General features: G+C 46.0%; 1 protein-coding gene across 1 annotated transcript in view; it reads left to right on the top strand.

Moving 5' to 3' along the window:
• The window catches only part of LOC121867089 (protein P54-like), a 33,021-nt gene extending 23,668 nt beyond the window's left edge, over positions 1-9,353 (top strand). The window contains exons 3-4 of the mRNA XM_042366844.1: positions 8,570-8,788; positions 9,002-9,353. Of these exons, the coding sequence (XP_042222778.1) occupies positions 8,570-8,788; positions 9,002-9,353 (571 nt within the window). The remainder of the gene's footprint in view (positions 1-8,569; positions 8,789-9,001) is intronic.
• Positions 9,354-20,463: the final 11,110 nt, after the last annotated feature.

Raw genomic sequence — 20,463 nt, 5'->3', positions numbered from 1 at the left:
TTAGCTGATCTTCCCTCCCTACTAGTGCATACATTGCCATGGCGACAGGGTTACAATACATCCTCCACATCACCCGTAATTGGTGTACCTGTAGGAAACATATCCACTATAAATATACATTCCCCCTGTAGAGTACATTTGGGATCCAACAATAACACAGAGAACTTGAGAGATTGCTCTCGTTGATAGAACAGGACTTGTAGCACTGGAATTCCAAGTAAATACCTACTTTGCTACTCTGTTACATAGCCAAAAAAATGTGGCGGCCTTCACACTATGTTAACTCCAAACACTTATACAATTGGAGACAACATACCAGAATACACGGGCGAAATTACGACCCACGCATTACTCCGAGGTGGACTCATGCCAACAGCAACACTGCCTGAGCTGGTGTTGTTGTGTACGTCGCTGGGTCGACCACAAGTGGACGGTGGGCGCGTCTGGCGCACATCATTAGTAGCGGACTGGCTCACCACATAACCAGAGTGGACGTCGTCCACGACCAACTTGGCCTACAGGAACCTGTGTATGGAGTGTGGTCGTGGCTTAGAGTGAGGTTAGGTCGTAACATTTTCGCTAGGCTGAAGGCCCATGAACACTACTTAAAACACAACACAGCTAGGCTAATGGCGCACTGCATATTCGGACAAAATACTAAGTTACAACACTAAGGGCCGAGGTGGAACATGGACTATTAGACTTTACCTGTGTACGGAGTGGGTTCGTGGTTTAGAGTGAGGTCAGTTCGTGGTCTGGAGGGGCGGTCTCCAGCCAATGTCTCACACCCCCACGCCACCAAGCCGTAACTTACAGATACTTCAACTACTTCTCTCACTCTAGGCTACACATTTTGACATATGAAAATTAGGTTGTGAACTTATTCTAATCTTCTAAGTTTAGCTTTTCAAACTAAGCAGTGATTGAGCTCTCAAAGATAAGAAAAAACTGACGACAAAAACTCAGCAAGGCAGTGTGCGGGGGCGAGGGTTGCGGAGGCAGATTACTGGGACTTTTCGTTAAACTCGAACGATAAGTACGTTATGTGTTTACATTTCAGACAATTATCTAACTTCTATATTACAAGAGTGACAACACTATCTACGTTTCCATCGGATTCTCTGATGTTCATATATCAAAACAGAATGACTTCAGCTTCGAACTGCCGCCGTGTAACAATACGCGAAACATATGATTTACAGCTGACCGAAAAAGTAACCAACACATAATCTCGTAACACAAAATACTCTACACTTAAGATACAAGATGCCTTCAACATATACTCAATACACCTAGACTATTTCCTCTCACTGTGAGTATCCATAATTGACTGAACAATAAATTCATTCACTCACAATTTTAAATTTCCTGAACACCCTATGAGTTATTTAGAAAATACCCGAGTCCCTGACCGAGTATATCAGAGAAATTGGAGAAACTATGACATCCTGAAATAGATAGAGAACTGACGTTTCTACTGGGGGACTCAAACGTTTCACGTGCTTTGTGGGCGCTGTAGCATAATATGAATAATTAAGTGTTTAACGGACTAACTGCACAAACGTGACCATGATATTGAGTTTGTTCTTTATCCGAGTATCCATGTTTGTAGTATCCTCAGCTGTACGGATGTTTGGAGAGAACTGGTGTATGAGGGTTGCCACCAAGGAAAATATATAGAAGGAAACGCCTCTTAAAGCTACTTAATGTAGATCCCCCATAGTGCGCGCGCCTGGCCACTAGATGACATTGATTAAATAGCGGCAAAAGTTGTGTCCACTGTTTGTTTTGACTTGGCCACTGGGCATGGTAACTGACATGACAGTGACACAAACATGGTGAGAAGGAAAGGGCTTCACCGTGTTGTGTGCGGCACAAATAAAAACTGCAATAAAGACCTGAGGTTTCATTATTTCTCAAAGAACAAGTATCATAGTCACAATGGCACGGCTGGTCAGTTTGAAACCTGATGATTCATATTATGCTCCACGCCCTCAAAACATGTTGATAACTGGTGAGGTATCCCTAGAAAGAAACTCGTTTTCTCTAGCTTAGGTGCCATCCACTTTCCTTGACTTCCTGAATCCGACTTCTCTATAAAGTAAATTTGAATGTGAGAGAGAACACCGCTGTTTTGCATCAACTTAGATATATCTGATTACAGATGAAGCATTCAAGATCCCTTGTAAGTCATATTGAAAGCTTCAACTGTTTTTATTGTTCTTAAAACTTGTCAAATAAGTGAGTGTTGAATCTGCCGGTGAGAATGGCGAAGTACTAATCTCGCCCTTGGGGATAGCCATGACTTTCCAAATACTACTGAAATTAGATCATTTTAATGCCCAAGCCTCAGAGCATCTAATGTTCTTATTTTGATTATTATCAGTTGAACATTTAAGAAAGCAATTAAGTTCCTGAAAAGATTCTGTCAAACTCTATATCTCTAAGTTCTCAACATATACCCATAGAGGGTCTGTAGTGGATTCCTCCCCTACAAACGCCGTTTGTCGCTGAGTAGCCGACCCTTTTCAAATTCCCCAGCCTACGCCTCCAGCGCCGCCTGACAGAGCGGGGGTCAACTATCAACCCACGCCTACCTCGCCTTATAAGACCTCACCCCGCTGTGACCACCCTCTGACTGCTGGACCCGGAGCTGTGAAGACTTGCCTCTTCTGCTGCATGTTTGAGCAGTCTGCAACTTCGTTGTGATAGGACACTCAATCCTAGTGATTGTACTTACCCAACATAGCGACGGTGCAATTACCATCACAGATTGTACGAAATATTCCAACTTCTGAAAAACATATATTTGGACTCCCCAAATTTTGACTACTACCCGTGCGTCTACGTCCTGGATTGGCCAATCAGTGGTGCCCCACGGTGGCGTGATACATGCACGTTTACTGCGGTGCTCTGATTGGCTAACCGAACGTGGCGTGGTAGGTAGGCTGTCTCTACTCTCTAAGTCCTCTTCTTTCCTTTTTTCATCCCCCTCATGCACTCCGTTCCGTGAACGGGAGGCGGGACTTAGAGATACGATCGATCCGGCAAGGGAACCTGTGATAGTGCAGGGCACCCCTTGTCCGGGGGTCACCGGTAGGTGGCAACTTTTTAGACATAACTACAGTCACAGGTAACCTGGGCGCAGAACCCTACGAGCCCGACGCCCGTCCAAGAGGGGGGGGGCGGGGTCACTGCTCCCAGGCAGGAGCCCTGTGTTATAGGTAGGATTGGGATGTAATCAAGGAAGATGACTACAAGCATTAGAATAAAACATAGAGATAAGGGACACTCTATTGGAAGAGTAAAAGTGGCAGAAATCACTTACAACAAATTGCAAGTCCCACTAACAAGAATATTTAGCACCAACGAAGGTTCCAAAGTAATCTGTAAAGATGACTTTGATTCAGACAAAATCCTTTCAAAAGAAGCCAGAGATGTATATTACAATGAAGGACTTGTTGTTGTCATGCCACCAAATCAAAAAGCAAAAACATCAGTTTTCGTTCGTCAAGTCGACCAAGAGATCGGGAGGAAGACATCTGAAGATCTGAAAGATGAACTGGAACGCCAAAACAGTTGGATGAAGATCGAGGAAGTCATCAAGATAAAAGACTACACTCATGTTTTCAAGATTACCTTCGAAGAAGTTTCAATGGTTGAAAAAGTTTTACAACAGGGCTTTCTAATATTTAACATGTCAGTAACACCTCATCAAATAAAGAAGGAAACATTCATCAGTCTGCAAACTTGCTTTTCCTGTTACAAATATGAAGAACACACAACGAGAGACTGTCCAGAAAAAGAGAAAAAGTACTGCTCATATTGTGCAGGCGACGACCATACCTGCACTGAATGTAAGAACACACATGTTGGCTGTCTCAACTGTAAGAGAAACGGGAATGCATACATAGGACACAGGACGTTAGCAATGGCATGCCCAATAAAAAACACATGATAAAGTACAAGGAACAAGAAATAAGGAAAAAGGAACAAGACAAGAAGGATACGACATACGTCGAAATAGCCAAGAGAGCGGTCCAAGAGGCTCACAGACCAGAATCCACCATATTAAACTTAAGTGAACCAATACATGACAAAAGGTAATGATTAGTATGATCCATGCTTAAATTGAATAACCTACCAGAGATGATATTCCCAGAGAATCCAGAATCCGAAAAACTATTTCAGGCAACATACTCAAGCGAACTGAGAGAAGGACTACAGCTAGACAAACAAAGGTTTGAGCAAGGAGCAACAGCTGATACACAAGGAACACAAGCGACTGATAGAGATCCCAGACAAATGACTAGAAGTGACAAAGAGAAGATAGAAATAACAAAAGGACAGACTACAAGACAAAGGATATGGAGGAGAGAAGATAAGATGGAGACTGATCACAATATACAACCTGAATCTGCTGAAGATAATGGATTAAAAGTTATCACTACAACAAAACATGGAATCCCAACATCGAGATCAACAGGAGGGACAATAGCAAAAAACTGTGAAGGAGGGATATACAAGTGGACATATCAAGAAAAATCCCGAAGTGAAGATTACGTCTGGACACTCATCACTATGGACAAACTAAAGATTACGACCAATGACTTTAAAATAGTAGACCCGTCAGAGTTTAGAAGAGTTAGAAGCGGGAAACAGGACGATAGGTCTCCACTCCAACTGCCAGAATCCAAGTATAAGAAATAACGGACAATAGACAAACAGTAAGAACTTTAAGAATAATACAACACAACGTAAGAAACTGGAAGACCGAGAGAATTAACCTAAGTAATATATATCAAGAAATGGACCCTGACATTATACTAACAAACAGTCACGGTGAGACAGACAACAACAACATAAAACTCTTTAACTATTATGTAAACCAAAGAAATAAATCGGGCGAGAAAAATGACGGAGTAGCTATAGCGGTTAAAAGAAACTTAAAATTTAAACTAATCGATGACTTCCAGGATGAATTTCTAGCACTAAAAATAAATACAACTCAAGGAGACGTAATTATTGCTACTACTTATCTGCTACCGAGACGACCCTACTTACCTATAGAAGACCTATTAAAATTGGCTAACAATAGTCATCCGATGTACATCTTAGGAGACTTTAACGCCAGACACAGGATTTTTGACAATACAAATAATAACGCCGTGGGAAACGCCCTTAATCAATTAATAAACCTAGGGAAAATCAATCATCTAGGTCCTAACTTTCCAACCTGGAGAAATCACATTACACAATCGACACCAGACAAAATTTTACCAACAACAAACCATTTTTCAATTACCATATAAAACAAGGACCTCTCACAGGCAGTGACCATCTACCAATTATACTAACACTGTCACAAGCCCCATACAGATACCAATAAAAAAGAGACTGAAAATGAGTAAAACAGACTGGGACAGCTTCAAAGACGACTTAGGTAATCACCACTCGATTAACCTACAAGGGAAAACAACAGAAGACATAGACTCAGAAATGGACAGACTGCACTCACCACTAAAAACATTTATAACCAAACACACTCCTACTTCACACTTTAGAACATTACCCAACAACAGATTACCAGAAGAAGTTAAATTAATCCAAACCCATTACAATGAAATAAACAGGTATATGGAAAGACACGGCAGTAACAGATGGCTATATACGACGCAGACAGCACTACAGATAAAATTAAGAGACGCATGTAAGGAAGCAAACAATAAAAAATGGAATGATATTATAATGGCGGCTGACATGACTACAGACACCAAAATGGAACTAAACTGCACGAGGAAAATGAACAAGAGTCAGCATTCAAAAGAGAGTGGGTACAAGTTTTTAAAATATCAGATGAGGAAAATGAAGATTTTGATTGTGAACACGAAGAAAGGATAGAAGACGAAATGGGAAGACACATACATAGAATCACACCAAAGCAATATATAGACTATAACTTACTACCTAATAATCAAATGATAACCATGGGAGAAATGATGCACTGTCTGAGGAAGCTTAAGGAAAAAGCCCCCGGGCTCACAAGTATTACACGAAATATGATCATGAATCTACCTGAAAACATCTTAAAAACACTATTAAACATTTATAACGCATGCTTAATTACCGGTTACTTTCCAGACAAACTAAAATATGCTAAAATGATATTAATTCCCAAGGAGGGTAAGGACAATAAGGAAATATTAAACTACAGGCCAATATCTTTATTAGAAATTACCGGGAAACTACTGGAAAAAATTTTAAATTCAAGACTTATAACCTTTTTAACACAACAGGGGAAAACAAACAATAGACAACATGGATTTATGCCCAATAGAAATACCCTAACTGCAATAGCTACAATAACGGAAATAATTGCAATAGAAAAAAGCAAGGGGAACCACATCAATATAATTTTAAGGGACGTTTCTAAGGCTTTTGATAAAGTTTGGCATTTAGACTTAAAATATAAAATATTAAAATTGGGACTTAACGAATACTTGCTAAGAATATTGTGTAACTATTTAGATGATAGGAGAGCACAAATTCAAATTGGAAACCTTATGGGAATTATGTTTAATCTTGAGAGTGGAGTACCTCAAGGAGGATGCCTTTCTCCAACACTATATTAGATTTATACCTCAGACACACCTCAACCTACTTCCTTAAGCGAATATATAATGTTTGCTGATGATATTACTCAAATAGTATCATACCCAGGAAAATCAACCCAATTTATGGCACTCTACACGGTAAGAGCGATAAAAAATATAAATGATTTTGAGAAAAAATGGAAAATCAGGACAAATAAGAACAAATTCAAGATAATACCAATAGCCAAGATCAAAACAAGTCCAGTAATAGTCGACTAGGAACTATACCCATACGACACTGAAGGCAGGATGCTTGGACTAAAACTAACAAAACGAGGATATATATAACATACATAAAAGATAAAGAACGACAGGCAAGAATAAGATTATAAAAAATAAAACGCTTTAAGAACCTTAGCATTAATAACAAAAGAAAGATTTATATAGCCCTTGTCAAATCAATTATGGACTACCCACCCATCCCATTGAACACTCTTAGTAAAACGAGCATTAAAAGGTTACAAACAGTACAAAATATAGCCCTCAGATTTATATATAACATAAAATATACAGACCACATCAATAATGAACAGCTACACAAGAGAGCAAACCTCTTAGCAATCAATGTAGAAATACACAACAAAGCTGCAAATATTTGGAAAAAAGTGACTGAACTTAACACAGAAACATATCAAAATTGGATAAATAATATAGACAACGAAGAATTCCAAGAACACAGTTGGTTTAAATCAGCCAGGAAGAAAGTAATTGAACCATCTCCTGCCCCAATATACACATAAAACATTAATAGAGAGAATAAAAGATGAGAGTGACCTACCAGCTCCACTAAGAACCTGGCAGGCCTCTCCATACAGTGTACCTTTAGACTAACATAACTAACATTTAACATTTAACTAACATCTTAGCAAAAAAAAAAAAATAATAATAATAATAATGTGATTACCCTCCCAGCTACATCAGCCAGGAAGAAGTAATTGAACCACCTCCTGCCCCAATATACACATATACACATAAAACATTAATAGAGAAAATAAAAGATGAGAGTGACCTACCAGCTCCACTAAGAACCTGGCAGGCCTCTCCATACAGTGTACCTTTAGACTAACACAACTAACACTTAACTAACACCTAGAAAAAAAAAAATGTGACTACCCTCCCAGTTACACAAGGACCTGGGCGGGCTCACTAACTCCAACAATAAATAAAAATAATAATAATAAGCAGCACTATATAAATAAACCAATATTAATACAAAGGTCTGACGACCCAAGGGAGCAGAACAAAGATAAAACACCAATAGGAAAGATGAAGCGATCTGGTTGAGCCCAGATTCTTTCTACTCCTACTGTATTTCAGTTTTACCACTTTTCCTTCAACCCCTAATAATCTTCTTTCACCTCATAACTAAAGACTCCGTACCGTAACGTATCCACGGGCGGTTGCTATTCGGACATTCTGAGGAGACGCTCATTACTCTGGAGATTCTCAGTATCACGCTCGTCCTCCCCTCTGGTCGGGAGGGAGACTCCCCGGCCTCACCAGCTAAGCAGAGTCTCGCACCCACTGGGCCTACGTCAGGGTAGACGTGAGTCTTTGTCAGAACGATTCCTAGGGTGAATTACCTACTGTGAGAAGTGTATTCATTCATGTTGTATCCGAGAGTCAGTGTCGAGTCACGTAACATAATGTGTTAGTACCCCGATATAATAATGATATTAATGTGTCCTTGTCATTGAGTGAATTAATAAATAGTTGTATCGAAGTGGTGTTTGAGAAGTTGTCCCTTAAGAACAGAATAGATGTGTATTGAAGTAAAAGATAAGTGTATTGATAGTGTAAATAATATCCCGGTCACTTTACCAAACTTCCTGTCTTTACATCCTCCTACTATAAATATTCTACCTATATGTAATAACCTCTCCTGGTGAGTTTTGTCTCATTATAAATCACACCAGCAGCAACACCATGACAATCACATCAGCATCAGCACCACGACAATCACACCAGCAACAGGACAACGACAATCACACCAGCAGCAGCACCACAACAATCACACAGGAAGCAGCACTACGACAATCACAGGAACAGCAACACCACGACAATCACACCAGCAGCAATAGCACCACGACACTCACACTAGCAGCATCAGCAGCAGAACCACGACACTCACACTAGTAGCAACACCATAACACTCACACCACCAGCAGCACCACGACACTCACACCAACACCAGCACCACGTCACTCACACCAACACCAGCACCACGACACTCACACCAACACCAGCACCACGTCACTCACACCAACAACAGCACCGCGTCACTCACACAAGCAGCAGCACCACGACAATCACACCAGTAGCAGTCACCACGACAATCACACCAGCAGCAGCACCACGACAATCACAGCAGCACCGATAATCATTGAAGCAGCAGCACCACGACAATCACACCGGCAGCAGCACCACGACAATCACACCAGCAGCAGCACCAAGACAATCACACCAGCAGCAGTCACACCAGCAGATGCGACAATCACACCAGGCAACCACACCAGACAATCACACCAGCAGCAGTCACCACGACAATCACACCAGCAGCAGCACCACGACAATCACACCGGCAGCAGCACCGATAATCACCAGCCAGCAATCACGCACAACACAATCACACCAGCAGCAGCACCGACAATCACACCAGCAGCAACCACGACAATCACACCAGCAGCAGAACCACGATAATCACTCAAGCAGCAGCACCACGACATTCACACCAGCAGCAGCAGCCACGACAATCACAGCAGCAGTCACCACGACACTCACTCCAGCACCACCACCACCACCACCACAACCACAACACTCACTCCAGCAGCAGCAGCCCCACCACAACGAGACTTACACCAGCAGGAACAGCACCATGACACTCACCAGAGCAGCAGCACCACCGCTACGACACTCACTCCACCACCACGATACTCACTCCAACAACAACACCACCACCACGACACTCACTCCAACAGCACCACCACGACACTCCCACCAACAGCAGTAGCACCACCACCACCACGACACTCATTCCACCACCACGACACTCACCCAACAGCAACACCACCACCACGACACTCACTCCAACAGCAACACCACCACCACGACACTCACTCCAACAGCACCACCACACTCACTCCAACAGCTGTCGCACCACCACCATGACACTCACACCATCAACAGCAGCCACGACACTCATCCCAGCAGCTATAGCATCACCAGTACCACGACACTTGCAACAGCAGCACCACGAAACTCACAGCAGTAGAAGCACCATAAAACTCACACCACCACCAGCAGCACAACACCCCATGCACCACCACCACCACGACACTCACTCCAGCAGTTGCAGTAGGAGCATCACCTCCACCATGACACTCACTCCAGCAGCAGCACCACCACCACCACCACCACCAGGACACACACTCCAGCACCAATACCACCACGACAATCACTCTAGCAGCAGTTTTACCACGACACTCACTCCAGCAGCAGCAGCGACCCACCAACACGATACTCACTCGAACAGCACCACTACCACTACGACACTCGCAGCAGCAGCACCACTACCACCACCACCACGACAGTCACTTCATCAGCACCACCAACACTACCAACCACCATGACACTCACTCCAGCGTTACCACAACCACACTCACTCCAGCACCACCACCACCACGAGACTCACTCCAGCACCACCATCACCACCACGAGACTCACTCCAACAGCAGCACCACCACAACACTCACTCCAACAGCAGCAGCAGCACCACCACCAAAACCACCACGACACTCACTCCAGCAGCAGCAGCAGCACCACCACCACGACATTCACTCTAGCAGCAGTGCCACCACCACCACCACTACGACACTCACTCCAGCAGCAGCAGCAGCAACAGCAGCAGCAGCAGCACCACCACCACCACCCTACTACTGCATTTATGTCACTCGGAATCGTGTATGACGATGTCGCGATCCCACTACCCTTTATACCTGGGGAGTGAAACCTACCCCAAGTTACTATCAAATAAAGGAACAAATAGGGAACACGGCAATAATTATCCCCACAAAAACCTACTCAACTAAATGTACTTGAATAAGTATGAACAAGTTGAAATTAGTAAGTCACAAAAGGGAAGATAATTAATTAATTCAATTTATGTCCGAAAGGGAGTACTGACTATAGCAAACAAGAATTTAAGGGAATAAGTAATTGTATAATAAAATAAGAGTGATGCCGGAAGGGCGAAAATATACCGTAAGGAGTTAGACCAAACGAATATTACTTAACATAACTATATTACACAAACATACAGTATATATATACAACAATCCCTACAAAATAGTTATTTCCTACCAAACAGGAGATTCCTTACCACCAGGATCCCTTCCTAGGCCTAACTAAACGTGTCACTAATACCTGATACCCCTAAGGCATTGCAGAAGACTGGACAAGGCACTAGACAAGGGTCAAGGCTAGAGAACGAATGGACATGTCTACCATATGCCACGGTTTTTCGCTACTGGGGAAGTGTGCCCACGCGGTGGAGGAGCGCGTCTCATATCACGTTATCCAGGACATTTGCTAGATATTTTATATAATTAATTAATACTACTCTTGATTTGACTTAACAGAGTAACACAATGATGCATATTAATAACATACATAAATATACAATTAACCTAAGTAACTAAGAACAATAATAATATAATAAGTGCAATTAACAAGTTAATAGCTTGTGTGAAATGTAGGCGTGAACATATGCCTCACGCTATGCGAGTTCCCGAGCGCCACAGGCTCGTGACAGACGATCATCCAGCTATGATACAGTTAGTGTCAGCAAGAAAACTGGCATTTGTTCTCTTGTCTTTCCAGCAAACTCGGAGGATGGAACGTAGCCTATGATGGTGAAAGTTTTCAAGTGCCTTGAGGTGCCTCCAGTGTGTGACCTATGTCTCACTGCCATATAGCAGGGAGGGGAGGACCACTGCTCGATATACGTGCAGTTTTTTTTAGATAAATTCATCTCCCTACAAATGAAGACACGATTTCTGAGCTTGCTAAAGTTCTTGAGATGCTCATCTGATCCGATGCTGAATCTCTTCATCGATGTCTGCGGTGGTGGACAGGTTCCCACCTGTTCGAGATATCGAAATAGGATGGATGGTGGAGGTTTGTCTGAACCAGGGGCAGGTTGAAAGAGAATCTGAGTCTTATGTACACCTAAAGGCCGAAGTGTGCATAAACATCTGCTTAGGTGTTCAGGATCTCCTGTAGGTCGTGTTCAGTGTGAACAACAAGGGTGAGGTCGTCTGCATACTGAAAGTTCAGTAATGGAAGTTGCCGACACCTTTGTTCATGACTGGAGTCGTCTTATGTTGAAAAGACCCCTCTTCACCAGGTACTCGATGTTCACCCCGCTGGCTAAATTGGCACTGACACGAATAAGGAAGGCAGCCAAGAAGATGGAAAAGAGAGTTAGTGCCAGTACACACCCTTGTTTAACCCGTGTTTGGATGGGCAAGAACTCTGACTGGTTGTTGTTGTGCAGGACACTGCTGTTCATGCCAACTGGAGTTGCCTCACAATGGCGACGAATTTTGGTGGGCAGCCAAAACGGTTGAGGGTCCACCTTAGGGCTTCCCTATTGACCGAGTCGAAGGCCTTTGTTAGGTCGATGAAAGCCTTGTGCAGGTCACGACTCTGTTCTCTGCATTTCTCCTGTATCTGATGGGCAGCAAAGATCATGTCATTGGTGCCACTTGATGGTCTAATGCCCCATTCGTATTCAAGGAGAAAGTTTTCCGCCTCAGGAAGAAGTCTGTTTAGGAGGACTCCGTCGATAATCTTGCCAGATACGGAGAGCAGCGAGATCCCAAGGTAGTTGCCACAGTCGTATAAATATTGATAATGGAAGCGTCTTTAACAGCTTGGGGGATTTCCTCTGTAAGGGCTGTAACGAGCAGGATGGTTGTCCGCCGCTCGTGTGCTTCGTCACACATCAGACACTAGCCAGCCAACACCACAGCTCCACTTCCCCTGCTGTTGGATCCAACACTGGTTGTGTATTCATCTGAGGTTAGTGGGGTTCGTGGGCTGATTCCCCAATCCTTCACTATTCGGCTGTCAATCTCCGGACACCTACTCCAGCTACTACCGCGGTTGCCACGTCATCGCCACTTCCTCCACGCCTTATCCACCGTCCGTGCCCTGGCGATTCTCCTGTGTGGCATGACATCGCCCACCAACGCCAGCACCAAGTGATGAAGCTACCCTGGACCTTACCCCTGAGAGCGGAACACTGCGTTAACAGAACATTCCACCGGGCTGCAGCCATAGGAAATATCTGTACTTTGTTTGGCTCCCATAATTGTTTGACTCCTGCAATTGTTTGATTCCCGTAAGTGTTTGACTCCCGTAATTGTTTGACTCCCGTAATTGTTTATGTAATATTTGTGTGAGTGGTGTCAAGTATTGTGATTTTTTTCGTAGTAAGATGTCAATCTCTAACGGTTGTTTGTTACACTTGGAAACCCATGGTTCTTGACTTTCCTATTATAAGATCCTGATTAGGCTGGCAAGGGATTTATATCCCAAAGTCCAGGCCTTTACAACCTCCTTTTCCCATATATTCTCCAGGAGAGAGTGGAGACAGTTGATAAGCAGAGGTCCTCCTGCTTCATACACTTCGGCTGGGATTCCCTCAGGCCCTGAGGCTTTGTTATTTTTCATCTGTTTGATGGCAGTAGCTGCCTCATCCAGGGATGGAGGATAGCTGAGGTGGGTCATATCTGGATGCTGAGGGACCTGGTGAGTAACCACATCGGTGTTTCAGTTGAGCAATGAATGGTAGTGTTCTTTACAGCGCTGAAGGAGGCCCTTCATCGTCTTTAATTATGAGGTTACCGTCAGTTGAAAGGAGGGGGCTGCACCACGAGTGACTGTCCCATAAAATGTTTTAGTGGAAATGAAAAATTTGCGATCTTGTGCTGATCTGCAAGTTTTTGTGCTTCACTTGCTTTATTTTTAAGCCAGTCGTTCTTCAGATTGCGAAATTTCCGATGGGCTGCCACTTTCTTCTTGCAGAAGGTATCTGCTTTGGTCTGAGACTGAGGGCTGTTCTGCCAGCCAGTAAAATCACGACGTTTATCATCAATGAGTACTTTGATTGCCGGGTCATTTTCATCAAACCAGTCCTGGTGTAATCTTTTCATCTGGCCGAGGGTCTCTCTGCAGGTTTTTCATAACAGTATTTAGAGTATCCCATTCGGCACTGGGATTCACGTTGTTTGCTGTTGGTTTACTTATAAGCCTGTGTTCGAGCTGCGTTCTGAAAGCATGTGCAACTGCTAGATTCTCCAGAGTCTTAGTATTAAAACCTTTTCTGGAGGATTGCTGCCTTCGCTGTTTTGGGGCGACGTGAAGTAAGAGATTGTCGCTTTCAAGTCGATGATCAGTGTCATAGTAGTCTGAGCCACGCATGGCATGGGTGATGAGGACATGTCGGCGACCTCTTTTCCTGACAATGATGTAGTCAATGAGATGCCAGTTTTTGGATCGTGGGTAAAGCCACGAACCTTTGAACTTGTCGGCCTGCCTAAACAAGGTATTGGTGATAGTGAGGTTGTGTGCAGCACACTTGCTGAAGATGAGTAGGTCGTTAGGATTACACTTGCCTCGTCCATTTCTCCCTATGATTCCCTCCAAAATGTTAGCATCTCTGCCAACTCTGGCATTGAAGTTGCCAAGGAGCACAACCCTGTCTTCTCTGGGGAAAGTGGGGGATAGAGGTTAGCACTCTGTCGAGGTCAGTGTAAAAGGCCTCCTTGATGTCATCCTCTTCATCCAGTGTTGGGGCAGATGCACTGATGAAGAAAGCATGCCGTGAGTGATTCAGTGGGACTCGAAGCTTCATGAGGAGCACGTTGATCCAAATAGGCATTTCAGTTAGCCTGTTTAGGAAGCGTTGGCGGATGGCAAAACCAACTCCATAAATACGGTTTTTTTCTGGAGCTGGCTTACCATTCCAGAAGGTGTAGCCAGGCCCCCGTTCTGTGAGTTGGCCCTTATCTGGGAGCCGGGTCTAACTGATGGCTGCTATGTCGCTGTTATACCTAGCCAGCTCTTTTGTCAGGGCGCGCATTTGTGCCAGTATCCAGAAGGGTCCTGACATTCCATGTAGCGACCATAAGAGGTTGTATGGTTTGTTTTTGTGTGGGTTTGTGATTTTGGTTGTGATTTCGACTGCAAAAGGATGAACTTACTGGGTGCGGTTGACCATTCAGGTTGGGTTTTTAGGTAGGCTATGTTTTTTTTTTTTTTTTTTTAGGTTAAGGTGGGGAAAGGATGGAAGGCATACCGGGGCTCAAGGCACAGCCAGACATGAGGGATGGAGAAGTCACAACATATAGTCGTGGGGGGAAAGGTTGGAAAAGAAGTTTAATGAGTTAAACAGAGGGGGACGACACCCCTTGTTTTACATATTACAGAGTTTGTTGGCTAACTAAGCTAACCTAGGATTTAGAATGAGGTTGCACAATGGTTGTTTTAGTACACAATGACTAGATTGATTTTACAATTACAAGTTTATTAACATATTATACTGTATTACGTTATGGACTCGATTGTGACTTGTTAAATGTGAATTTATATCATCTAAGTTTTAATCTAAGGTGGATCACTGTGGCGGACATAGATGGGTCGCGGGTTGGGTTGTTGTAGTGCGGGCAGACTCCGGGGCCACCAGGCGTGGGGTCTCCCTCCGTTGATGTCTTCCCCGCGTAGGTGGTCTGGGCTGTGAGGGTCGTCCAGGAGCTTGTCCCAAACCTTCTTCCCTAGGCGATGGAACCTGAAGTTGAGGGCCTCTGTTTTATTTCTTAGGTGGATGGTTTCCACTGTCTCCTGGTAGGGTGGCGCTTGGCCACTGGCTGACCTCAAACACTTGTTTTGGAAGCTCTGTAGTTGTTGTAGTCTAGTCTTCCCGAGTGTGACGAGTGGTATAGATGGGTACTCCAACACAGGCCTCACCAGCGCCTTGTACAGGTGAACTTGTATCTTCTCAGGCATCAATTTAAAACGTTTTAATTTGGCTGCGGCGACTTTGGCTTTATTTAGTCTGTCCTTCACGTGGGGAATGATTCCCGTCCGAGAAATGATGAGGCCGAGCAACCTGCCTTGTTTAGAGTACTCAATCTCTTCGTCGTCGATCATCAATGGGGCCAGTTTGAATTTGGCTATGGGTATGACCTCAAATTTCGTTTTGTTTGTTTTTATTTTCCATTAATTTTCATACTCCGAGATCTCCTCTTTTGCCCGAGCAGTGAGTCGCGCCATCCTTGCTGTGGACCTTCCTGGGCAGGTGACGATCTGTGTTACATCGTCGGCATACATGACGTACTCGCTGCCGACGATTGGGGGTGGCAGGTCAGCCGTGTAGAGTGTGTAAAGGGTTGGTGAGAGACAAGAGCCCTGAGGCACGCCGCTCGATAGTGAGAATTCTTCTCGAAATGTTCTTGCATCTTGATTTTGGCTCTGCGGTCCATAATGAAGTTACACAGCAGGCGCGTCAGATTTTCGGGTAGCCCCAGTTGTATTATCTTATACTGCAGCCCTGCGTGCCAAACTTTGTCAAACGCTTTGCTGACGTCCCTCAGTACTATATTGCACAGCAGGTGGCCAGTCATGGCATTGGCGATCTGCTCGTAGGCCTGAGCTATGGCGGTGGATGTGCCTTTGTACTGGCGGAAGCCGAACTGGCGGGGATTATGCACGTCTTCGTCCTCCAGATACATCCGCAATCGCTTGTTGACTATTTTTTCGAATATTTTGGCAGGTACCTCTAGCAGCGATATTGGTCGAAAGTTTTCGACTTTGTTTGGAGGCTTCCCTGCTTTTGGTATGAGGCGAATAACGGCAATTTTGAACATCTTAGGGAAGTATCCAGAGGCGAGGCAGGCGTTGCATATATGAGCAAGCCTCTCTATCATGTTGTCGGGGAGTTGAGCCAGGATCTTCTTGTTAATGTCACTTTGACCAGGTGATTTGTTTTTAAACCCTTTTATGACGGCTGACACATCTGCAGGAACTATGCGCTCCGTCAGGTAGCTTCCGTCAACCAGTCTAGTGAAGTCAGCCCGTGGGAGCGGCTGGAGCAGGTGCTGATGGTTCTGCAACTGACCTAAAATGTCCTCCTCAAACTCCCTGTCGAAGCCCTCGTTCTCCTGTTCACTAATGGTAAAGATCTTTCGTAAATATCGCCGATGTAGTTGTTCTTGGTTTTCTTCCTCGAATATTTTTACGTTGTTTTGGTCGAGCAGGTAAGGGACCGTGCTAGAGGTGGAACCCATCAGTCGCTTGATCCCTTTCCAGAAGGCAACAGAATCACGGTAATTGTTGGCTGCCTCCCACACCAAGGCGGCCCACTTTTGTTCATGTCCGTCTGTAGCTCTCGGTACCGGTCTCTCAGCTCCTGCGTCCACCCGCGGACTATGTTTAGGGCACCCTTTCTAACCCCCTCCCCATGTGGGGTGAGCAGAGTGCCTCCCAGAATGGGCTGCTCAGTCGAACAGACAGGACCGGATTGCACTGCTGCCTAGATGCCAGTGCATAAACGCCCATCTTATCTGTGGCGCCCATCACCACCACCACGACACTTCCTCCAGCAGCAGCAGCAGCACTACCACCACGACACTCGTTCCAGCCGCAGCCCCACCACCACGACACTCACACCACCAGCGACAGCAGCAGCAGCACCACCACCACCACCACGACACTCACTCTAACAGCACCACCACCACGACACTCACTCTAGCAGCAGCAGCAGCACCACCACCACCACCACGACACTCACTCCAACAGCAGCATCACCACCACGACACTTACTACAACAGCAGTAGCACCACCACCACCACCACGACGCTCACTCCAGCAGCAGCACCACGACACTCACTCCAACAGCAGTAGCAGCACCACCACCACAACCAAGCCACTCAATCCAGCACCAACACAAAACCACCACCACACCACGACACTCGCAGCAGCACCACCACAACCACGACACTCACTCCAGCAGCAGCAGTACCACCACCACCACCACGACACTAACTCCAGCACCACCACCACCAAAACACTCTCTCCAGTAGTAGCAGCCACACCACAACGATACTCAGAGCAGCAGCAGCAGCAGCAGCATCACCACCACCACGACACTCACACCAGCCGCAGCACTACCACCACGAGCACGATACTCACTCCAGCAGTAAAACACCACGACACACACATCAGAGGCAGCAGCATTACCACCATCACCACCACGACACTCACTCCAACAGCAGCATCACCACCATGACACTCAGTTCAACATGAGTAGCACCAGCACCACCACCACGACACTCACTCCAGCAGCAGCAGCACCACCATCACCATCACCACCGAGACACTCACTCCAACAGAAGTAGCACCACCACCATCACGAGACTCACTCTAGCAGCACCACCTCGACACTCACTCCAACAGCAGTACCAGCACCTCTACCACGACACTCACTCCAGCATCACCACTACGACACTCACACCAGCAGCTCCACGAAACTCACTCCAGCAGTAGAACCACGACACTCACTCCAGCAGAAGCACTACCACGACACTCACTCCAGCAGCAGCACAACTACCACCACAACCCTCATACCACCACCGACACTCACTCAAGCACCACCACCACCACCACCACCACCACCACGACACTCACTCCAACAGCAGTAGCACCACCACCATCACGACCTCACTGCAGCAGCAGCACTCACCACGACACTCACACCAGCAGCACCACCACGAACACGATACTCATTCCAACAGCACTACCACGACACTCACTCTAACAGCACAACCACCACCACCACCATGACACTTACTCCAGTAGCACCATCACCACCACGACATTCACTCCACCAGCAGTAGCACCACCACCACCATCATGACACTCACTGCAGCAGCAGCACCACGACAATGACTCCAGCAGCAGCACCACCACCACGACACTCACACAGCAGCTCCACGACACTCACTCCAGCAGCAGCAGCATCGCCACACTGACATTCACACCAGCAGCAGCACAACTACCACCACCACAACCCTCATACCATCACCACAACACTCATACAGAAACAGCACCAACACCACTACCACGACACTCACTCAAGCACCACAACCACCACCACGACACTCATTCAAGCAGCAGCAGCACCACCTCCATCACGACACTCACTCCAACAGCAATAGCCCCAGCACCACCACGACAATCACGCCAGCAGCAGCACCACCACCACGACACTCACTCCAACAGGAGTAGCACCACCACCACCATCACGACACTCACTGCAGCAGCAGCACCACCACGACACTCACTCTAACAGCACCACCACCACCACCATGACACTTACGCCAGTAGCACCACCACCACCACCGACACTCACCAACAGCATAGCACCACCACCACAACGACTCTAACTCTAGCACCACCACCACGACACTCACTCCAACAGCAGTAGCAGCATCACCACCACAACCGTGACAATCAATCCAGCAGCACCACCACAACACTCACTCCAGCACCACCACCACAACCACGACACTCACTCTAGCAGTAGGAGCACCACCACCACCACGACACTCACTCCATCAGCAGCAGCACCACCACCATCCCGACACTCGCTCCAGCAGCAGCAGCGCCACAGCCACGACACTCACAACAGCATCACCACCACGACACTCACTTTAACAACAGCAACACCACGACACACCCTAACAGTAGCATCACCACCACGACACTCACACCAACAACAGCATTACCACCACGACACTCACTTCAACAACAGCATCACCACCACGGCACTCATTCCAGCAGCAGCAGTACATAGGCCACAACCGTGACACTCACTTCACCACCACGACACTTACTCTAGCAGCAGCACCACCACGACACTCACTCCAACAGCAGCAACACCACCACGAGACTCACTCCAATAGCAGCAGCATCAGCACCACCACGACACTTACTCCAGCAGCAGCACCACCACGAAACTTACTCCAGCAGCAGAACCACCACGACACTCACTCCAGCAGCACCAGCACCACCACCATCACGAAACTCACTCCTGTAGTAACCGCACCTCCACGAAACTCACACCAGTAGCAGCAGCTGCACCACCACCACCACCACTATGACACTTACTCTAGCAGGACCAGCACCACGACACTCACTGGAACAATACCACCACCAACCCGACACTCACTCCAGCAGCAGCAGAACCACCACCACCAGGACGAAAAAAGGAGATTGGAAGATAGTGAACGGTTTGAAGATTTGATATCTCGCCTCACTGCTAACCAAGCCCCCCGGCTCTCCCATCGCTTTGGTACCGACTGGTTGAGGTCCCTCGTCAACACCTTCTTTACGCCCTGCAGCCCCACCGAAAGCGGCTGCCCAACCGCCACCCATCATGAAGCCAGATGTGACTTTCCAGACTTTTCGTGAATGGCAGCGACGGTGGACTGATTATGCTACAATGGTGGATCTCCAGAGCTTGTCACAGCCTAAACAACTCAATCAGCTACGTATGTGTCTGTCTTTGGAAACGCAACGTGTCTTGGAGCATACGTTGCAGGTGCCCCCAACTTCTTCGTTGTCTGTAGAGGAGGTATTGGAGGTTCTAAATGGCACATGACAGGTCAACAGAATAAAGCTCTACGCAGGTGTCATGTGCCCATAACCCCATAGCAACAAGCATGTCGTGTGGTATCTGTTTACGCCT

Source organism: Homarus americanus, unplaced genomic scaffold (assembly GCF_018991925.1).
Source record: "Homarus americanus isolate GMGI-L3 unplaced genomic scaffold, GMGI_Hamer_2.0 scaffold6317, whole genome shotgun sequence".
Classification (NCBI taxonomy): Eukaryota; Metazoa; Arthropoda; class Malacostraca; order Decapoda; family Nephropidae; genus Homarus; species Homarus americanus.
This window is presented reverse-complemented; position numbering and strand designations above follow the sequence as displayed.